At 32.2% G+C, this 19,679-nt stretch overlaps 2 protein-coding genes across 3 annotated transcripts in view; one reads left to right on the forward strand and one right to left on the reverse strand.

Moving 5' to 3' along the window:
- LOC106133297 (adenylate cyclase type 2) overlaps nucleotides 1-19,679 on the forward strand; it is a 171,552-nt gene that overhangs the window by 74,416 nt on the left and 77,457 nt on the right. The gene's annotated exons all lie outside the window — the stretch shown is intronic.
- Nucleotides 1-19,679, reverse strand: part of LOC106133298 (uncharacterized) — a 41,126-nt gene that overhangs the window by 2,727 nt on the left and 18,720 nt on the right. The window contains exons 2-3 of the mRNA XM_013332975.2: nucleotides 9,327-9,456; nucleotides 3,472-3,605 (exon numbers count right to left, since the gene is read on the reverse strand). Coding sequence (XP_013188429.1) covers nucleotides 3,472-3,605; nucleotides 9,327-9,456 — 264 coding nt within the window. The remainder of the gene's footprint in view (nucleotides 1-3,471; nucleotides 3,606-9,326; nucleotides 9,457-19,679) is intronic.

Genomic DNA, 19,679 nt, shown 5'->3' on the forward strand with positions numbered 1-19,679 from the left:
ACTGTGATAGTAGAAAAACTGTTCAGATTTGGGAGGCAGGAAAAGAATATTGCCGAAGTAGGACTTCTCTATTTTGACGTGTGCTTGTTTACATTTGAATTTCGAAGGGTTTCAACTCACACAAAATTTACTTAATTTTTACATACATACATACAAATAATCATTTCTATATCCCTTGCGGGGTAGACAGAGCCAACAGACATGAACAGACTAATATGTTACGTTCAGCAGTTTGGCTTGAAGATATAATTGAGATTCAAATAGTGACAGGTTGCTAGCCCATCGCCTAAAAGAAGAATCCCAAGTTTACAAGACTATCCCTTACACACCTTTTACGACATCCACGGGAACGAAATGGAGTGGTCTTATTCTTTTTTTTGTTATTGGTGCCGGGAGCCACACGGCAAAATTTTTACCCTTTACTTTATCAAGTACAGGTAAGCATCAGATTTGGTATGAAAAAAGTCACAGGTATAAACTTTTCATGGCCATAACGTTATTCATCAATGGTTTATACATTTATCAATTCAGCATAATACTGGCAGACTAATTAATTAAGAGTCCACTTTAAAAGATTTCCTCCAATATTTATACAATATTTATCAGCTGGATTATACAAGTATATGATCTTTAACTTGCAGATACAAGTGAAGTGCAAGATGACTTGTAGAACGTCAGCATTAGCATAAATCATGCATTTTATTAGTTTACTCGCTAGCTTATCTATCATGCTATTATACAATAACTTATTAAATCTGTAATGTATAATATATTATTACCTTCTGCTGATTAAATAAAACTAGCGTCTGAGGAAATATTTGCTTGAATTTATGCAGTTTTTGTACTTTTTGACATTGTAATTGTAGAACGTAATTTTTTATATGCTTTTATAACTAATGTTTATTTATTTTATTGAGAGGCAAATGACGAAAAATATAGGTTGTCTTTGTGTCAGAAGTTTTTAAAATTAAACATTTTCATTATATCAGATTTAACTTTAACTGGTTAAGTCAGTGTGGTCAGAGATTTGCACGAAAGAGTTATATTAATTTTGTGAATATTGAAAATTTTTAATTGTCACAGATATTTGTTTGTTGTACTTTATGTTCATCGAACTTACGAGCTCAATACCTAATTGTATTTTTTTTTTATAAAAATAAATAGTTAATTTTGAATTCAGAATTATTTGGATTTATAACATCTGAATTAGGGTTAACTATTCAGATTTCTGATAGAAATTAACACCAATAAGTTTCAATCCTGTGGGATTCAAACCGACATACGTTAATAAGCAAAGACCCATTACAAACAAGGCTGATATTTTCATTAAGCCTCGCGGTTGACTATACCAATAATGGCTCTCTGTTATAACAAGATTTTGGTAATGGCGTAGTTACAAGTCTATGATAATTACACTGAAATCTAATCTGTTAGGTTATTACGTAATTTGAGCTGATCTCTCTCATGTGATTTTCATCTTGTGAGTAAAATTAACAGTTTTAGATGTGGTTTCTGTTTGACGATGCGACATTTTACTACGTCTCATTAGTAAAGCCGCTTTATCGCTTTATACAAAGTTTCTAAGCAACATTAAGTAGGACTAGTGGGAGTAATGAGTTTTCAATATATGTAGATGTTGTTTTATTGTGTCGTGTGGTTCCCGGCACTATTAGAAAAAAAGTAGGACCACTCCATCTCTTTCCCATGGATGTCGTAAAAGGCGACTAAGGGATAGGCTTATAAACTTGGGAATCTTCTTTTAGGCGATGGGCTAGCAACCTGTCACTATTTGAATCTCAATTCTATCACTAAGCCAAAGAGCTGAGCGTGGCCTATCAGTCTTTTCAAGACTGGTGGCTCTGTCTACCCCGCTAGGGATATAGACGTGGTCATGTGTATGTATGTATGTATGTTGTTTTATTCGTTGTTTGGCGATGGGACGTCTTACTGGGCCGCATTAGCAAAACAGGCTTAACCTTGCTTGTTACGAGTATGTTCATGACCTGTCCCGAATAGTTACATCCTCCGACATTATGCTTCGGAGCCTGGAGTCCGCTAGTCGGTTGCAGTTATCTATCAGATTTATATCAGGCAAATTGACGTAAAACGCACAATTTTTTTTTGAAAATGATACATTTAACTTTCCTTAAATCCTTTTGACGGCCTCTGTGGCGCAGCTGTAGTGCGCTTGTCTGTGACACCGGAGGTCCCGGGTTCGAATCCCGGCCAGGGCATGATGCGAAATGAACTATCTCTGATTGTCCTTGGTCTTAGATGTTTATCTATATAAGTATTTATTATAAAATATAGTATCGTATAAAATATAAAATATAAAAAATAGAGTTTGTATCTCGTAACACGAGTTTAGAGAACTTACTTAGAGGCTAATTCAATCTGTGTAATTTGTCTACACTAATATTATAAAGAGGAAAACTTTGTTTGTTTGGTTGTAATGAATAGGCTCTAAAACTACTGGACCGATTTTAAAAATTCTTTCACCATTCGAAAGCTACATTATCCACGAATAACATAGACTATATTTTATTTTGGAAAAAAATAGAGTTCCGTAATAATTTATAAAAATAATTGGCAAAATAGCGTTTGCCGGGTCAGCTAGTTCCGCATATATTTATTTATTATTAAACGTGGGATGGTTTTTAATATTATATACGTTTTATTTGAGCTACCGCTTTCCACTTGGACCGCATCGACTTAGATTGAAATAGAGTTTACTTAATAAAAACTGTACGCAATTGTTCCTTATATTGCATTCTTATAAATATCTTAACCTAGATACCGTCAGACTTAATTTTCTATATCATCAGATTATTATGTTTATTAATTCTTGAACACACTAGCAGCTTATGACGCTGATGCGTGTGCGTCTGATTTGAATACATACATACATATCATCACGTCTATATCCCTTACGGGGTAGACAGAGCCAACAGTCTTAAAAAGACTGAAAGGCCATGTTCAGCTATTTAGCTTAATGATAGAATTGAGATTCAAATAATGACAGGTTGCTAGCCTGTCGCCTAAAAAAGAATCCCAAGTTTGTAAGCCTATCCCAGATTTGAATAATCTGTCTAAATTATTCTTGAAGCTGTTAACACAGTTCGGATCAAAGCCATCCGAATTCCCAATAAAATTGTTATCTTACCTGCAATGGTTCCAGGTATATACTGCATTCTATAATAATCTTACCTGCAAAGGTTCCAGGTATATACTGCATTCTATAATAATCTTACCTGCAAAGGTTCCAGGCATATACTGCATTCTATAATAATCTCACCTGCAAAGGTTCCAGGCATATACTGCATTCTATAATAATCTTACCTGCAATGGTTCCAGGCATATACTGCATTCTATAATAATCTTACCTGCAAAGGTTCCAGGCATATACTGCATTCTATAATAATCTTACCTGCAAAGGTTCCAGGCATATACTGCATTCTATAATAATCTCACCTGCAAAGGTTCCAGGCATATACTGCATTCTGCGAATCTGGAAAGCACCTCAATACAGTTGTGGCAGGTGCACTCGCTCGCGTGATCTTCTGTGGGTTCTGACGAGGGAGCATCTACCGCCATCAGCTCGTTGGCTGGAACAGGATTAATAATTATGTCAGTTGTTGGGGTTTTGAGCCGCTATAGGTTTATATACTTGGGATTCTTTTAGGCGATGGGCTAGCAACCTGTCACTATTTGAATCCCAATTCTATCATTCGAATACAAACATTCCGTAGATTTCGATATTTTCCGATTATCATCTGTATTGAAAATATGACAGCATTTTTCTCAAACTGATTTTCTTTCACCTAAACTCAATTTACTGGGGAAAGTTTGACGAAAGTCCCTTTAGTTGGCAGAAGTTTGAGTGTTTGAGTTGTAGGTATGACGTAATGCTGAAATTTTTCTTTTGATATCTGTATAACACGTAATTTTATAATGATTGTGACCAAACAGTTAATGTTGTAAGTAGATAAGAACTTTGTTTATTATAATGTGTAATTATTTATTATATATAATGTGTATTTGTATTTTTTGCAGAATAAACTAAAAAATATTGGTACAATTTTGTTGCTAGGACCGCTTATAAACTTGGGATTCTTCTTATAGACGATGTGCTGTCAACCTGTCACTATTTGAAACTCAATTCTATCATTTAGCCCAACAGATGAACGTGGCCTGTATGTATGTATGTTATAAGTTGACGTGATTATATGAATGAATGAACAATTTTGTTAAAAATTGCCACAGATATAGGTTTTTTTTTGTCTTCAGGAGTAATTTATATATAGATAGACTGCTCCAAGAGTGAGTAATTCTGAAAGTTATGCCGAGTAACCGATGTGATTTAAATAACTTTACAAAGCAGATACAATAAAACTGTAAATCTTAAATCAACTGAGCTCTCGAAACAATCAAAGTGGGATTAATTCCAGCGGCCAATAATCCTGTTTGTTATTCTGATAACGATATAACAAGCAATAGAAATGATAAGACGATACAGTTACAAAGCTTCAAGCCGAGAACATAATTTTAATAATGCCTTTATGATAGTGGTTAAGGTGTTTGCCTAATAATCTCAAGTTCGTGGTTCGAAGCATAATATTTTATTTATTTACTTTTTTCTGTTCAGATTTGACATTTCAATTTTGACGCATTAATTCACTCTTTTACTAACTCTGTTCAGTTATTCATTAATACCTAATAACCACTTGAGTGATAAATAAAACACAGCCAAGATTATAAGTGGAACAAGAAAAAACAAATTGTTTTAGATATTACTTACATATTTACATACATACATTCAAACATTCATACATACGTACATTACAAAATAACGCCTCTTTACCGGAGAGCCAGAAAGATTCTTCATTTTCCCATAAATATTATACAAGAAATTTTTCTTATTAGTGATGAAAATATTGTATCGTCAAAAAATAATGTAAGACGGAGTAACAGCGTAATACTATGGAATGTACTCGGTATCTGTGGTAAGTGCGAAAGTGAAAGGAGACCTAGTTTATCTGAGCCCTTACTGGCATTGTGTCGAGTCAAAACTCTACAGTCACGATTTTTGTACAGTGGGGCATATAGAAAAGTATACTATGTACTTTCTTATAGCTATAGATATAGATTTATTGCAAAGTGAAAAAAAAATAATATATTTTTACATGTCTTTTATATGCTGTATGAAAAAAAAAAACATTTCGGTCCAGGAAAAAAGACATAAAAAAAAGTAAAAATAATATATTTTCTATTGATTATTACGGGTAGGTTTTAGATAGTAATTTTCAATTAAACAATCTCTCACTTATCCTACTTAAATATTCGTCTTGTTGGGCCAAATATGACATTGAAAAAAAAACACGCTCCTCATTTTTAAATATTATAAGCTCGATTAGTTAAAACCTTTGCAAATATAATGTTTATCCATATTGTGGAAGTAACCACAAAATACATAAACGTGAGTATTAAAACGGTGCCAATGTTTACGAGTCTTTAAAAACAGTATCAACTGCCAAGGTTGTCGAGTTACATGACGACTGAATGCATTATGTATATCAGACTCTTATGCCTCTTTATCTGTTCAAACAAGTTTTTACATTTTTACTAACCTTAACACGTGATTTTCTACGCAGTAAATGTGGGCATTTTTATTAAGGAATAGTAAATGCTTTTGGTTCTGTCAGCGTTAAACGAAAATCCATTTAGTTTCCATTCCCTCGAGAATGTTGGGAAATCCTCTCTAACTCCTAAATCATAAGGAAAATATGTGCAAAATTTTAAATATTTACTCTCAGGTTATCAGTGAGTCAGTATCATTTTTATAAAGGTATTTAGATTTGAGGAAACTGTCTCCTCTCTCCAGAATTCAGTCAGAATTTAATTTTTAGTGGCAAAATCTTTATCAGAGGACAATGGAATGTCATAAAATTAAGTTCAATCGAAAAAATAAGTACTTTAATTGCTCCATTGTTTTGGTTTTAGTTAACGTGAAATTTCAATTTATTTAGATTAAAGTATTATATTATACCTACAAGTAAGAAGTTATCTAACAGACTCCGAGATAGACGAAGTAAAATAAATTACACATTGTTTTTGCTTTTTAAAATTGAGCACATTCTAAATATTATTTTAGTAAACGGTTGTGAGAGTTTTATAAATAAGATAAATAATTTATTCTGTATCTGTACAACAATAATGTCAGCTTTTCAAATTTAACTACCAAAAAATTTAAGTCAATGGTCAAATGTAGCGCAACTCTATAAAAAATATTGGCAAAAACCGATCAATGTTGGTGTTGAGGAAACAGTTTTTTGTATAAATCTAATACAAAAATGTCACGTTATATTACAAAACACAATATCAGGTATTTTGTAACGGTATCCGATAGTTTCTCCTTCACGAGAATTAATATTAGCTGTTGCTTGCGGCTTTGCTCGGTCTAGATTTTCCTGCTAATTTCGTTATCGCTCTCGGGTCCAGTTGGAATTAGTTTAGGACACAAGTTTGTAAGCCTGAAGTACTATAGAGCAGTGAGTTTAATAGTGTTTCCTAGTCAATTTTTATTAGAAGTATCGTAGGAGGTGACAAAATCATAATAGACCTAGCAAGTCTTAAATTACACTAGAGCGGGTTAGGGGTTCGGTAAATAGCCGAAAATGAAAAATTATATGTTTAATAGTTTTCGACAAATTACGTAGAAATCGACTTAGCAGCCAAAATCTAGGAATGAGTTAGAGAATTTGGTCCTTATTCTCCTATTTTACTGATTTCTTCTTTTATTTTGTCAAACTATATACATATAATAAATAAAAGAAATGTTAAAATTTCTTTCTTTTCATCTATATCAAAACACTTAACATCTTTACCCATTTTTAAAATATTTATTTTAACTTATCTAACATCTATATGAGATAATTTATTATCAAAATCAACCAGAACGCTTTTAACTATGTAGTTGTTGGACACTGCGGTCAAGATAGTAGATGCTCCATCGTTAACATATCTTCTTATGTAATTTGTGATATAACTAGTCTCATCCATGTCAAGGCGACACCGAATCCTAGTATCAAGTTGTTGGCAACCTTGCGCTCGACCAATGCCATATCAAACGTTATATGGTTACGCTTGGATCATCCGATTGAGTTATGAAATGTGTATCATGTGTAACATTTATTTACACTATCAATTTGTTCATTAAAGAAGATTAGTTAGATCAATTGGAGAATTAGAATTATGAAGGTGCATACTAATATTATTATTGTCAAGGTCTCTCTCTTTGTATGTGCGATTAGGAGGAATTGCGTTAATTCATTCGGTCATCCATCCATTTATTATTTTAATTAATTTAAGAACCATAACTGAAAATACTTGCAAGTGAAGTAACTTTTGGACTTCCGATAATTAAACTGACTATTTTTTTAAGATAAAAATGCAATTAAAAAAGTTATGTTTTACAATATCAGTCGATACAATAACACAGAAAAAGCATACTGCTTGCAACTATGTAAATTCTCATCACATCAAAGGAATACGAATATGCTACAATAAGTCATGAGTAAACAATTTTACCTCTTTTAAACTTTTACTTTTTAACCACATTCTTTTTATTTAAATTACATTTTTAAAGTCTTTGGAAATGTATTTACCTGTGACGCACTCAATGTTTAATATAGATATAGAAATTCTAGAACACATCGTCATTTCTGCAAAATTAGTCAGAAATATCAGAATCACAAACTGTTAAAGATAACGGAAACGGATCTGTGATTGGCGTGAATCAACCTCTTGCGTGATTGTTTGATGTTATGATAAATGATGGCAATAAAGATTTTTATCCCTTGTATTATTTGAGGCTGAATCGATCAGATTTGTAGTAGTGTAAACAATGTTCATATAAGAATATTGCTCCTTCAACAACATTGAGTGTTTTAGATTTCATCCACGTAAGGTTGATCGATGATTGCAAATAAAAGCCAAAACGACTATTTAAGATGAAAGTTGATATGTCACGTAGAAATTTTGAATGAAATTTGATGGGGTTAAATAATTGGTGGTTCTAAAGTTGTGATTTAAAATTTGATGTTTTGTATCATCTTAATCTTTTATCGGTTATATGAAATAACTAAAATTAAGTAAGGAAATATAAACTCCCAACTAACTTATCAGTCGTTTGTTTTACTTCAAAACGAGGATAACTAAATATTTTCTGACGTGTAACTGTTTGCATTGCTGTGATGATTATCAGTCATAGTCATTATATCATTTCGGATAAGGATGACGTATTGGGTACACTGTGACGAATCGTGAATAATATTAGTGAGAACCCAAACATTTATTTTGTAGACAACGGTAGATTTGAAGAAATTAAATTAAATTTACAATAAACCAACATTGACTTTAGTGTCCCTTTTCTTATTTTAGGGGACACGCGGTTACTTTAGCGTTAACAACATACAAAATATAAGCTAAGCTGTTTTATAAAGATTTGCACCATATTTATGGAATCATAAGGATCACTTCTTCAATCCAAACATTTAATTCTAATGCCTTTAATTTTAATTCGGCAAAGAATGTGCATTCGATATACATATATGTTACAAATTTATTTATATACTTAATTATTATATTGGCCTTACGTTTTGTTTATCAATGACATCGACCGAGGCGATTTCGTATATTTGACTGAATCATTGATCTGACACAACTTTTACCTTGTACCTTTAAATGTCAAGTTTCCCAATTCAGCAATTTATTGTTAGAATTATTATATTAAGAAAGATCTTTATTGACAATTTGTTTGGCCGTTATAAATTTATGTTATAAAATATATAGGTATAAGTTTGTTTTTTATCTATGTAGTATTATTTAAAAAGATACCACATAACACAAGTCTTTAACTTAACCAGGGGCTAGTTCAATCTGTGTAATTTGTCCATGCTAATGTCTTTGTTTAATTTTTCAAACAAGGATATCATTTGATTTCCCAGACTTATTATACGTTTCATTAACTTTTTCCTGTTCATGTACATAACAATGGCTATTGTCTCGGACTCAGACATTAGGCATATTATAAATGTAGTTGATGAAAGTTGTTTAACGTTAAAAGAAACAACGCTAAATCTGATTTTTGCGAAAAGTTACATTAATTTAAGGAATATTAATTAGACAAGACAATAGATCATGAGGTTCAATAGTTCTTGGAAATTCACCAGCCATATCTCGATGTAGTTTTCCAACTTCCTCTTTAGTTTTTGCAACACCATTATTAACTTTTTCTTAATCTAAATCATTATTAACATTATACATACCTTCGATATCAACATTTTCTGAGCTAGACACGTCTGAGGAGTCATCTTCTATCTTCATATCTGACATCAAAGTGACGTTGTTGTCGTCGCATCTATTTGGTTGAGATCTTTTATCCGCAATCGTAAAGAACTGGGGACAAAAACATATCTTGTTAGTACATTAACACAAAATTTTAATTAGTTTTTGCATGAATAATTTCTATATAGTATAAGTGTCATTATTTATAATTTACGGTAGAATTCTCCACTTTTCAATATCAATACACTCTTTATTTTCTATCGATTTAGGATAACATATATGTGCCGTGTGGTTCCCGGCACCATTACAAAAAAGAATAGGACCACTCCATCTCTTTCTCACGGATGTCGTAAAAGGCGACTAAGGGATAGGCTTATAAACTTGGGATTCCTCTTTTAGGCGATGGGCTAGCAACCTGTCACTATTTGAATCTCAATTCTATCACTAAGCCAAACAGCTGAGCGTGGCCTATCAGTCTTTTAGAGACTGGTGGCTCTGTCTACTAGCGGGGTAGACAGAGCCACCAGTCTAGAGGGATATAGACGTGATCATGTGTGTGTGTTTGTGTGTATTTAGGAAAAAATGTATATATATATAAATTTTGGAGCGTCGGTGGTTGAATCGGTAAGGTGCCTAGTTAAAACGCGGTTGCGCATAAAAGCACCGGTTCGAATCCCACCGCGGCCATGTACCAATGACTATTTTCGAAGATATGTGCATAAGTATGATAACTAACCGATGCTCTAACGGTGAGGAAGACTTCGTGAGGAAACCTGCACATTCAGGCAAATGGATGTGTGACCATACAATACAATACGGGTTAGGTTCCCATGCAAAGGTTACGGAGGTCAGATGGGAGTCGCTTCGTGTAAATACCTGACTCACCCAATCCAGGATCCATGGTCAAGAGTTTACCCCGGGCAACTCTCCAGAGTGGTCAAGATGCAACCGGGACTATTGCCAGGGAGATAATACAAAGCCTTATATAAACATAGTAAAAAGCGCCCGCGGCCATCTTAAAGCGAAAAAACCAGTTATCTCCTGTTCCAGTGGAAATTTCCAAAAAATCCTTCCTTAGCAAACATCTGCATGACAAATTTTAGCTCGATCAATCCAGTAATTTGGGTTGTGAATGAATGAATGAAAATAAACGTGATCAGACGGTCACATTAATTTTCATTCATTCATAATCGCGTCCCTAGGGGGGTTCCTAGTCACCTTTGCATTTTATACGAGTATATATTAGTAGATAAATATTATAGTTAGTAGACATTGTATCAGTAATGAGAGACACACCCATTACGTCAAAAGACCGGTTTCAATTAAAATATTAATTATTCGAACTTGAATTTATTGCGTACTGCAAAATTAAATATGTTCTCACGACTCACGAGCAAGTTTTCAAATTGAAATTCTTTTATTTTAACTCGAAGGTAGCTAAGCTTGACATGATATTGTGAAAACGTATGACCTTAGTTTATTGTTCATCTTGTTTATTATTTCTAAAGAAATATCTAGCTGATCCGAGCCAGGAAACATGCCAACTGTATTTGCCTTTAATTTAGTCTACATCCTCTGCAGGGTAGACATAGCCAACAGTCTTGGAAAGACTGATAGGCTACGTTTATCTGTTTGGTATAATGATAGAATTGAGATTCAAATAGTGACAGGTTGCTAGCCCATCGCCTAAAAGAAGAATCCCAATGTTATTATTTGGCTGCCTTAGCAATTTTTGATGCTCAATCTCTTAGTACTGTTATCTTTTAGTCGCTTCCTACAATATGGAAACCATGGTCACAGTCTAAACTATGCCTTATCTGTCATACCGCAAAAACACGATAATTAGTTTGTATTTGTGAATTTTTGTTTCATTGACGTCAATAGGCCGAACTGCGACAGTCGAAAAAAAAAAAATTAGGTACATTACCTTAAACAAGTAAAAAAATGTGTGATAATTGGTAACAATAATGACGAAATACTAGTAGAATTTTATTTTTTTTAGTAACTAACTTTTTTACTTAACGTTGAAGATTTTTAAAGGTAAGTTTCGTTAGTGAAGGAGGAATCTGTTTTCTCATAAGTATATTTGCCATGTCTGACTGTCTTTTCGTTATAACACAGAAACTTTTAATACTAGAAAAATTGACATCGAATATATTGAATCAAAAAAATGATAAAGTAACATTTTAAACAATTAATATTTTATTCATGTCATTGTTATTTTTTTTAATGCTTTTATTTTGTGATAAGAACATCAATAATTTACTAATGATGATTCACAAAGTTCGCATTTTTAACCTAAAAACGCCGTACCTATTTGTGGAATGCAGTTTTGGGAATTATGTTAAGATATACAAATGGAGGGATAACAAAGTAATTTCAAAGTGTCCCATATTTTTGTCTTTTATAATAAATCCATTAACAGTACCTAAATGTTTATAGCGATAAGAATATGCGTCAATGATCTGTGATTTGTGTCATAACATATAACCCTGATAATTAATAGTAATTAATCTGCAGATTATATAATACTTAAATAATTTCCGCGATACGTATTTTATAAAGTTTATTAATTAATTTTATTTAAGTATTTTATTAAAGTGATGACTGTTTATGTAACGTTATGTTAATATGGTGTATAAACTATGTATAAAAAAACAGAATAATATTAATTCCATATTGTTCTAGAAACTAAAAGTATACTACTAACTAGGCTACGATGAGAGAGAGAGAATGAAAAGAATATAATTGAGGTGACTGAGACCTAATGCTATTTCGAGATTCGCTCGTTGCACTAGCATTTTACTTAACATTTACTGACATTTTGCATTGAGTACCTATATTGCAAAATTTGTAAAAGTTTAAACATACAAACGTTAAATTTTATATGCATTGCTATAAAAATACTTCTTCTTTTATTTTTGTGAATTACTGTTTTGCATTATTTATTATTATTTTTTTGCCAGCCTTTTGGGCACTTTACCTCAAGGCTCCGATCTGCCGGGACATACATTTTTTAGTTAGTTTTTTATTTAGACTTATTTGTAGATTTAGGTATATTTTAGTTTTTTTTTAATTAGTTTTATTTGGATTTATTTAAGTTTTTATTAAGGTAACTTACAAGGTGTTATAATTTCCTTAAATAAAAAAAATAAAGGTAGTTAAATATAATTATTGAATAACATAATCATAATCCATATTTGTCCTGAATGAGCTCCCTTTAGGGGGGAGCCCCTTCTATCATTCTTACCTAGAAGTGAGGCTAGTGAGTTAAAATTATTTGATGCATCAAAATCAAAGTATTAAAGAACCAAATTCCTGGTTAGTGGCTAACTTCATAACATAAAATTAGGAATGAAAAAAACATTGTAAAATAAAATCTATCCTTTGCTGAAAAATCGAACATGCGTCCTTCGAAGTAAAGTTTATAATGATTTCCCTTGAAAAAACTTTTACATTATGCGCGGGAAGAGAAACAGCTGGCACTGGCACAAACTGTATATTCCTCTCTACACAAATCATCACATCAAATTGATGTCAAGACTCTTTATTAAAAAAAACTCCCACGAAAAAACCCGTTTCCTGTGAGTTCATTAAAAAGGGTTAATCCATATAAACTGGCCCCACCGGCTTAGCGGTAAATGTGTCACGCCGTTCGATTCTTTGTTCATTGTTTTATTTTTAATTATACTCATATCTATATGAACTTTCCAATAAGTGTAAAACAGGTTGATTGGGGAAGTCCGTTTATAAAAAAGGAAATTAACACTGGTTTTTTTTTTTCTATAAGAGGAAGAAGATAGCTTTTTCAATTGACTTTAAATCGAAAAACATTTTTTTTTAATAGTAAGCACACGAGCAGCGATTTTAATTAAAATTGGATATAGCTCATTTCTGAAAATATTCACACGGAATCGATGAAATAATAAGAAAATTATATAAAGCCCTTCTGTTTTCTTTAACACCCATTTTTATTAATATTAATAATTATTGAATATTTGAGTAAATTAATGTATACTTTTAGATGACAGACTTGTAACCTGTCACTATTTTTTATCTCAATTCTATCATTAAGCTAAACAGCTGAACGTGGCCTATATATAGTCTATTTAGGACTGTTGGTTTTGTCCAGCCTGCAAGGGATATGGACGTGATTATGTGTTATATGTATGTAATGTTTATTTTGTATAATACATATAATGTGATGTATACATTGATTTGTGTAAATAAAAATATATTTTTTTTAAGTGTTTATTCTAAAATTGGCCAATAAAACTTTAATGTAAAAATCGCGTAATAATCAGTATTTTCTTACAACTAAGTAGAGTTCAACTATACGACCTTCACCGAAGCCGACCTTGTTTGCTTAGAAAGGTGACGAGATAGTTGATCTATAGGTTCTTTTGCTAAATCAATGTATTTTTTTTTGGTATCATTATTCTTTTGTATTTCAAACTTTAGGGTAAACAGTTTTTCATGTATCAGTGCAGTTGTGCTAGTTAACTTTTTGCTTAGTAAAAGGATAAACATAGGTAAAAACATAATAGTTATTGTACTTTAAGTAACGATGAAGTACAAAAGTTATTTGTTTTGGGTTTTCCCAGAAATTCATTTATAACGAAAAGTTTTGACATAATAAATATAAACAGATTTAAGCTGGAGTTGCAGGTGAAATTAAGAATTTCTTAAGTTTTCTGTATAAATGCTCATGTACTTATGTTTTTGTGCATAAATAAATACTTAAATAAAAATAAATAAGCGAGAGAATAAATTATAGTTGGATATAATTATATAAGTATGAATAAGGTACAAGTATCATGCATGCCAAATTCAGTCAGCGACAGATTCAATAGTCTCAACTATGGGTTCAAAGATGTGTCATTCACCTTTCTCCCATTTATATATACAGATTTGCACACAGACGCTTTGGTGTCATTTCGCGAGTCTTACTGGATAAACTTGACACCAAAAGCTTAATGTAGGTTTCTCCATCAAAGCAGCGGTTTGCATCGACACGTGACTTAAACGTGAGCTTTTATGACACACTCAGACGAGCCGTTTTTCGGAATGATTATTATAAATTTTTTTTTATGAAATATATTGTTGAATATAAAATGTCAGGTCTAGAGGAAAGGAAACCGACGAACTATCATAATTCAAAGATACCCATATTTTTATAATAAATATTTCTATAGAGAAACACATCTAAGACCCAGGACAATAAGAAAACTTTCGTTTCTCATTATGTCCTTACGGATTTAGTTAGCATGTCAATGTGTCTATTTTTTATTCCGCGATTTACTATCGCTGTTTCGCTTTTATATTACAACGTGATACGGGACAGCGATAGTTTATAGGCGTCGCGCATGCATGCTAGCCTCGCTGGTCGGCATTCGATACTACTGTGTCACAGACAAGCGCACCATCTCTTCGCCATAGAGTAAAATAGATAGCTCACTGGTCGGTGTGAGTGTCGCTTTACCGATCAACTGGTTATACCACCTGTTACGCAAGTCTTAGTTACAGTACTTACTGAATGCAAACGCAATGTTCTCTGTGGTAATAATTTTATTATACACGCTTTTCAAATCATTAGATATAGTGGCAAGTGAACGGAGCATCTGTCTATCCCTTAGAGAGGCGTTAAGTATATTGTTTAAGGTGGGTGGTGGTGGTGTTTAAGTTGCAAAATGTAGTCTCTGACTTACCAGTGCAACCATACAAACAAATGTGGTGTAATGAAGTTATGCAGTTTCATTGTGAGAGTAAAATCCTTACTTGAGGAAAATGAGGCGATGATTAATAATCTTTAGAAACTACCAAATGTATCTTTGAACAAAAGTAAAATATAAACTTGAATACATAACATATACATAAAATCACGCCTCTTTCCCGGAGGGGTAGGCTGAGACAACATCTTTCCACTTGCCACGATCTCTGCATACTTCCCTCGCTTCATCCACATTCATAACTCTCTTCATGCAAGCTCTGCGGTTTCGGGTACTCTTGACCTGACCTTTTGCCAGGACGTCCTTAATTTGATCAAAATACTTTCATTTTGTACATTAATGTATATTAGGTATTTTAGCTTAAAGCTTTTAACCCTAAAAGCCTACATTCTCGTATTCATTATCTTCACATCTGCGCACTGCCCGATAAAATTATGTTTATAAAAAAATAACAATGACACTCGCACATTGTTCTCATTTAAACAATGCTATTGCAAAATATTGCAATAAAAATTACACCCTCTTTGTGTTTGTCCCTGTTTTATTCACCCTGGAAAGAACCCAGGGTTCGCCTTTCATAACAGTCCAGAAGTTGGAAAAGGACATGCATCTGACTGAGGAACCTAACCCATTTATGTTTCCCCACGATTTTAAACCTTAATATTATCAATCGGTTAGCTATCAAACTAATGGATGTTATTCAGAAGTGACATTTGTATATGGTAATAGGATTAAAACGGGCAAAATCTCGAGTCGAATACGTATACCACTGGACCACTGACGTTAACAATTTATTATTGAAAAATATTACACTGTTATTTCAAAGTATTGCAATAAAACACACTCGCCGAACTAAACAAAGGTCTCTTGTAATCCAATGCACTAGTTCAGTGCACTATACTTGTAGGTACAACCGGTTTATTGCACCGTTTCGATATTAGGGCGACGTCACACGCGCGACTTTTGATACTTAATTGGAGTCACAAAGCGATTTCATTTTACGAACACGACTTTTTGATAATCCCAATTATATGTCAATAACAACTAATATTAAAAATGCGTAAGTACGTTTATTTGTGCCGTGTGGTTTCCGGGGCACTCCATCTATTTCTCATGGATATCGTAAAAGGCGACTAAGGAACAGACTCGTAAACTTGGGATTCTTTGTTAAATTAATTAATGAAGGTAGATGTCAGTCTTTCAAAACACAAGTTGACTTCTGCAGACCATTATGAATTGAGGTTAACCACGTATTAAGCATTATCAAGATGTTTTATAACATTGCCATTAATAATTTAAATGTTCATTTGATCTTTTTCGGTATGCTTTTGTTGTGGTTTTGGACGGAATATGGGAAATATCACGTCTATAACTTTTACCAAGATATTCATCTAAAGATTTAATTATTAATAAAAGATTTGTTTTTATTTCAATACACAATGTATTCATCAAAATATTATAATATTTTGATGAAAAAAATATATAAAAAAAAGCATAATCGATTACGCGATTACAAAAATATCCCACTATAATTTAAAGTGTGTATATGTAGCTTTTTTGTGAAAACTCTTATTTATATAAAATATTAATATTACCACAGATATAAGTAATCCTCTTATTGCACCACAAGTTTGTAAAAGTCAATGAAGAGAAATTCTTCGTTTTGGCGATGGGTTAGTAACCCGTCAATCTGAATTTCCATGATAAGTGTGTCTTTTTATTTTTGTGACTGTCTACCCCGTAACAAAATCGAAGACGTGATTTATCCGCGAACATCGAGAGACCAAAAATATTCCACGCTTATCTTAATACGTACTGCCTACAAATAACTTGTTATAAATCTGGTTTTATCCAAAATTTAAATCATGACGATCATTTAATTTCATATAATTCCATTCAAATCACAAAGGGTTCGTGACAAAATCATTTATTACATTGTTACTTGTCGCCACTCGTGAATCGCAAATAACATTATATAATATAACAATTTTGTTTGACTCGATTCCAGCACGAGCTCTCGACTATCTGATAATAGAATCGATAAATAGCTAAACTGGTTCAAATTAATGTCACTTAGTTTGTGCATGATAGGGATGCTAAAAAGGTATGTACTAAGAACTTATAAAATATTTCTTCAAACGGACCATGGACTAGAAATATTTAAGCTTTAAATTGAATCATTCTGTAAAAGTGCTTAATTTCATGAGCACTAATAAGCACTTTTATAAAGACTGCTGCTGCTGTGCTGGTTTGTCAAAGTCTATCAAGGGAGAAGCTTGATAACTTTTCTGTTTGTTCTGCCATTCTCTAAACCTCAATTTTGTGAACTGAACGTGGCCTTAGAATATTTTCGAGACTGTTTGGTCTGCTAACACCGTTATAGATTAATATGAATTTTTGTATATCAAGGTAAAGATTAGCTTTACCCAACCTGCTTAGTAAATGTCGATGCAGATAAAAATGCATTTATTTATCTTTTTTAGGGAAACAAACAGTTACATGGTTGTTTATTAATATTATCTTGTACTATGATTCATAAACCAATAAAGTTTACTCTGCTTTTGAATATATACATATAGGGAATATATGTTTCTCCCAACCCCTCCGGGAATGAGGCGTGATATAAATAAATATATACTAATAGAACTAGTACATACAAATATGAACTGCGAATGTTCGCGTTTAACTTCTTTGGTTCTGTTTTACTTTCTCCCTTTTAATAAATAAAAAACCATTCTATATATTCCATGAACGAGTTCTAAATGCTTCTTGCGTCACATGAATGAAATGAAGGATATATTTACTAAAGCCCACGGGAGAGATGTCGGGAATTTGTCACGCCTTCTTACTCCCAATACGCATAAGTGCCATACAAAAATGTGGCCGCGTTACTGTGAAATAAATTGAATTGTTTATTGTTTTATCTCAACAGTTATTGTCGTTATTCTATTGAATTATATTAGATACTAGCTTAGGTCAAGTATCACGCTTTGGTGCGACTCAGAATATCCATAAAATAGAGACAAAAACACTCATGCATACATGCTATGATTTTAGTGAGCCCAAATTTATATGGATGTGAAATTTTATTTTAACCGGTTTAATCGTTTTTGAGTTTATCAATCACATAATTTTTTACGATATTTTTGTAATAATGTAGTTTGTATCTTTCATGTTATTGTATTAAAAACAAAATTAAATCTCCCGATTGAAAAAATGAGCATCACAAACTGTTTTATTTCTTTTATTTATAAAAGCTTTTATTATTTTACATTTTGTATAACCTAGGTAAGGTTTCAACTATTTTTTTTTTTTTTTAAGATGAAATTATATTTTTTTGATACTTACAGATTTCCCAAATATAGCCATTTTCGATTCACGTCTCAAACTTTGGTAGTCTCTAACGCCGTAACAACATTCTTCTTCTTCCGTGTAAGGTGAATTATACAATATTATATTACGTCTCATTTTTATATAAAATATTACTTTTTATATAAAATCGTAAAATTTCGGTTTTAAGTTCATAAAACAACCAGCAACTTACAAATTTGTTACAAATTATTTTTATTGCAACAGGTTTATATAGTCATGTTTAAAATTTATTGCATAATTTACTAATAACATAATATTAAATCAGAATATATTTTTTAATATTTTCAGTAAATATTCGATCGAATGTCCACAAATTTTATAATTGTTAAATTTCACTTTTTTTGATCACAGAAAACTTTCCTTCTAACAACCATTCAAACCAAGAGATTGCTAGCGACTAAATGTTCCAATTTAACAGTTCAGACAAAAAGTTTCACAATAAGACCGAATAAGCACGAACGCCATTGAAGTGGACAATAGAATTTCCAAATAGTTATTTTTTCCTCTGAATGAGTTGTACAGTCAACCGCATAACAAGTTACACTGCACAGAACTATAAGACGTTGAAATAGGGTTAAATCTACAGTGAATTTGGGTATGTTGATATGATGTTGATTGTACTAAGTGTTTACGAGATTGGAAAGTGATTACACAAGTGTTTCCGTATATTGGTGTTTGCAAATCATTAGGTTATCATTATGATATCCGTTTAGAAGCGGCCATTTCAAAAAACGCAGGAAAAGACCTGCATTTACTCTGACTTAAATTTCTAAACGCTACACATATTGGCGATGGTCAAACATACATACATATTAGCACGTCTTTATCCCTTACGAGATAGACAGAGCCAACAGTCTCGGAAAGACGGATAAGCTACGTTCAGATCTATGGTTTACTGATAAGATTGAGATTCAAATAGTGAAAATAGTCTTAAACAATAATAAAGCCAAAACGATAAAGGCTTATCTAATGATATTTATTAATTTATTAGACAATCTGTTTGAGAATAGAAGCAGAAATATGTACCTATATTTAAAAAAATAAATATGTACTTACATTTTGTAACTGAATACTAGCTTTGAGTTTTTGGTGCATTACCGTTTAAGATTTACGATAATGCAATTTAAAACGAGTAAATAAAAAGACAGAACAAGGTCCATGGCCTCACAGGCTTAAAAATAACACTTATTATCATACCAGAGGTTAAGCAAATGTTTTATGTAGTAATGAATT

The sequence above is a fragment of the Amyelois transitella genome, chromosome 11 (genome assembly GCF_032362555.1).
Source record: "Amyelois transitella isolate CPQ chromosome 11, ilAmyTran1.1, whole genome shotgun sequence".
Classification (NCBI taxonomy): Eukaryota; Metazoa; Arthropoda; class Insecta; order Lepidoptera; family Pyralidae; genus Amyelois; species Amyelois transitella.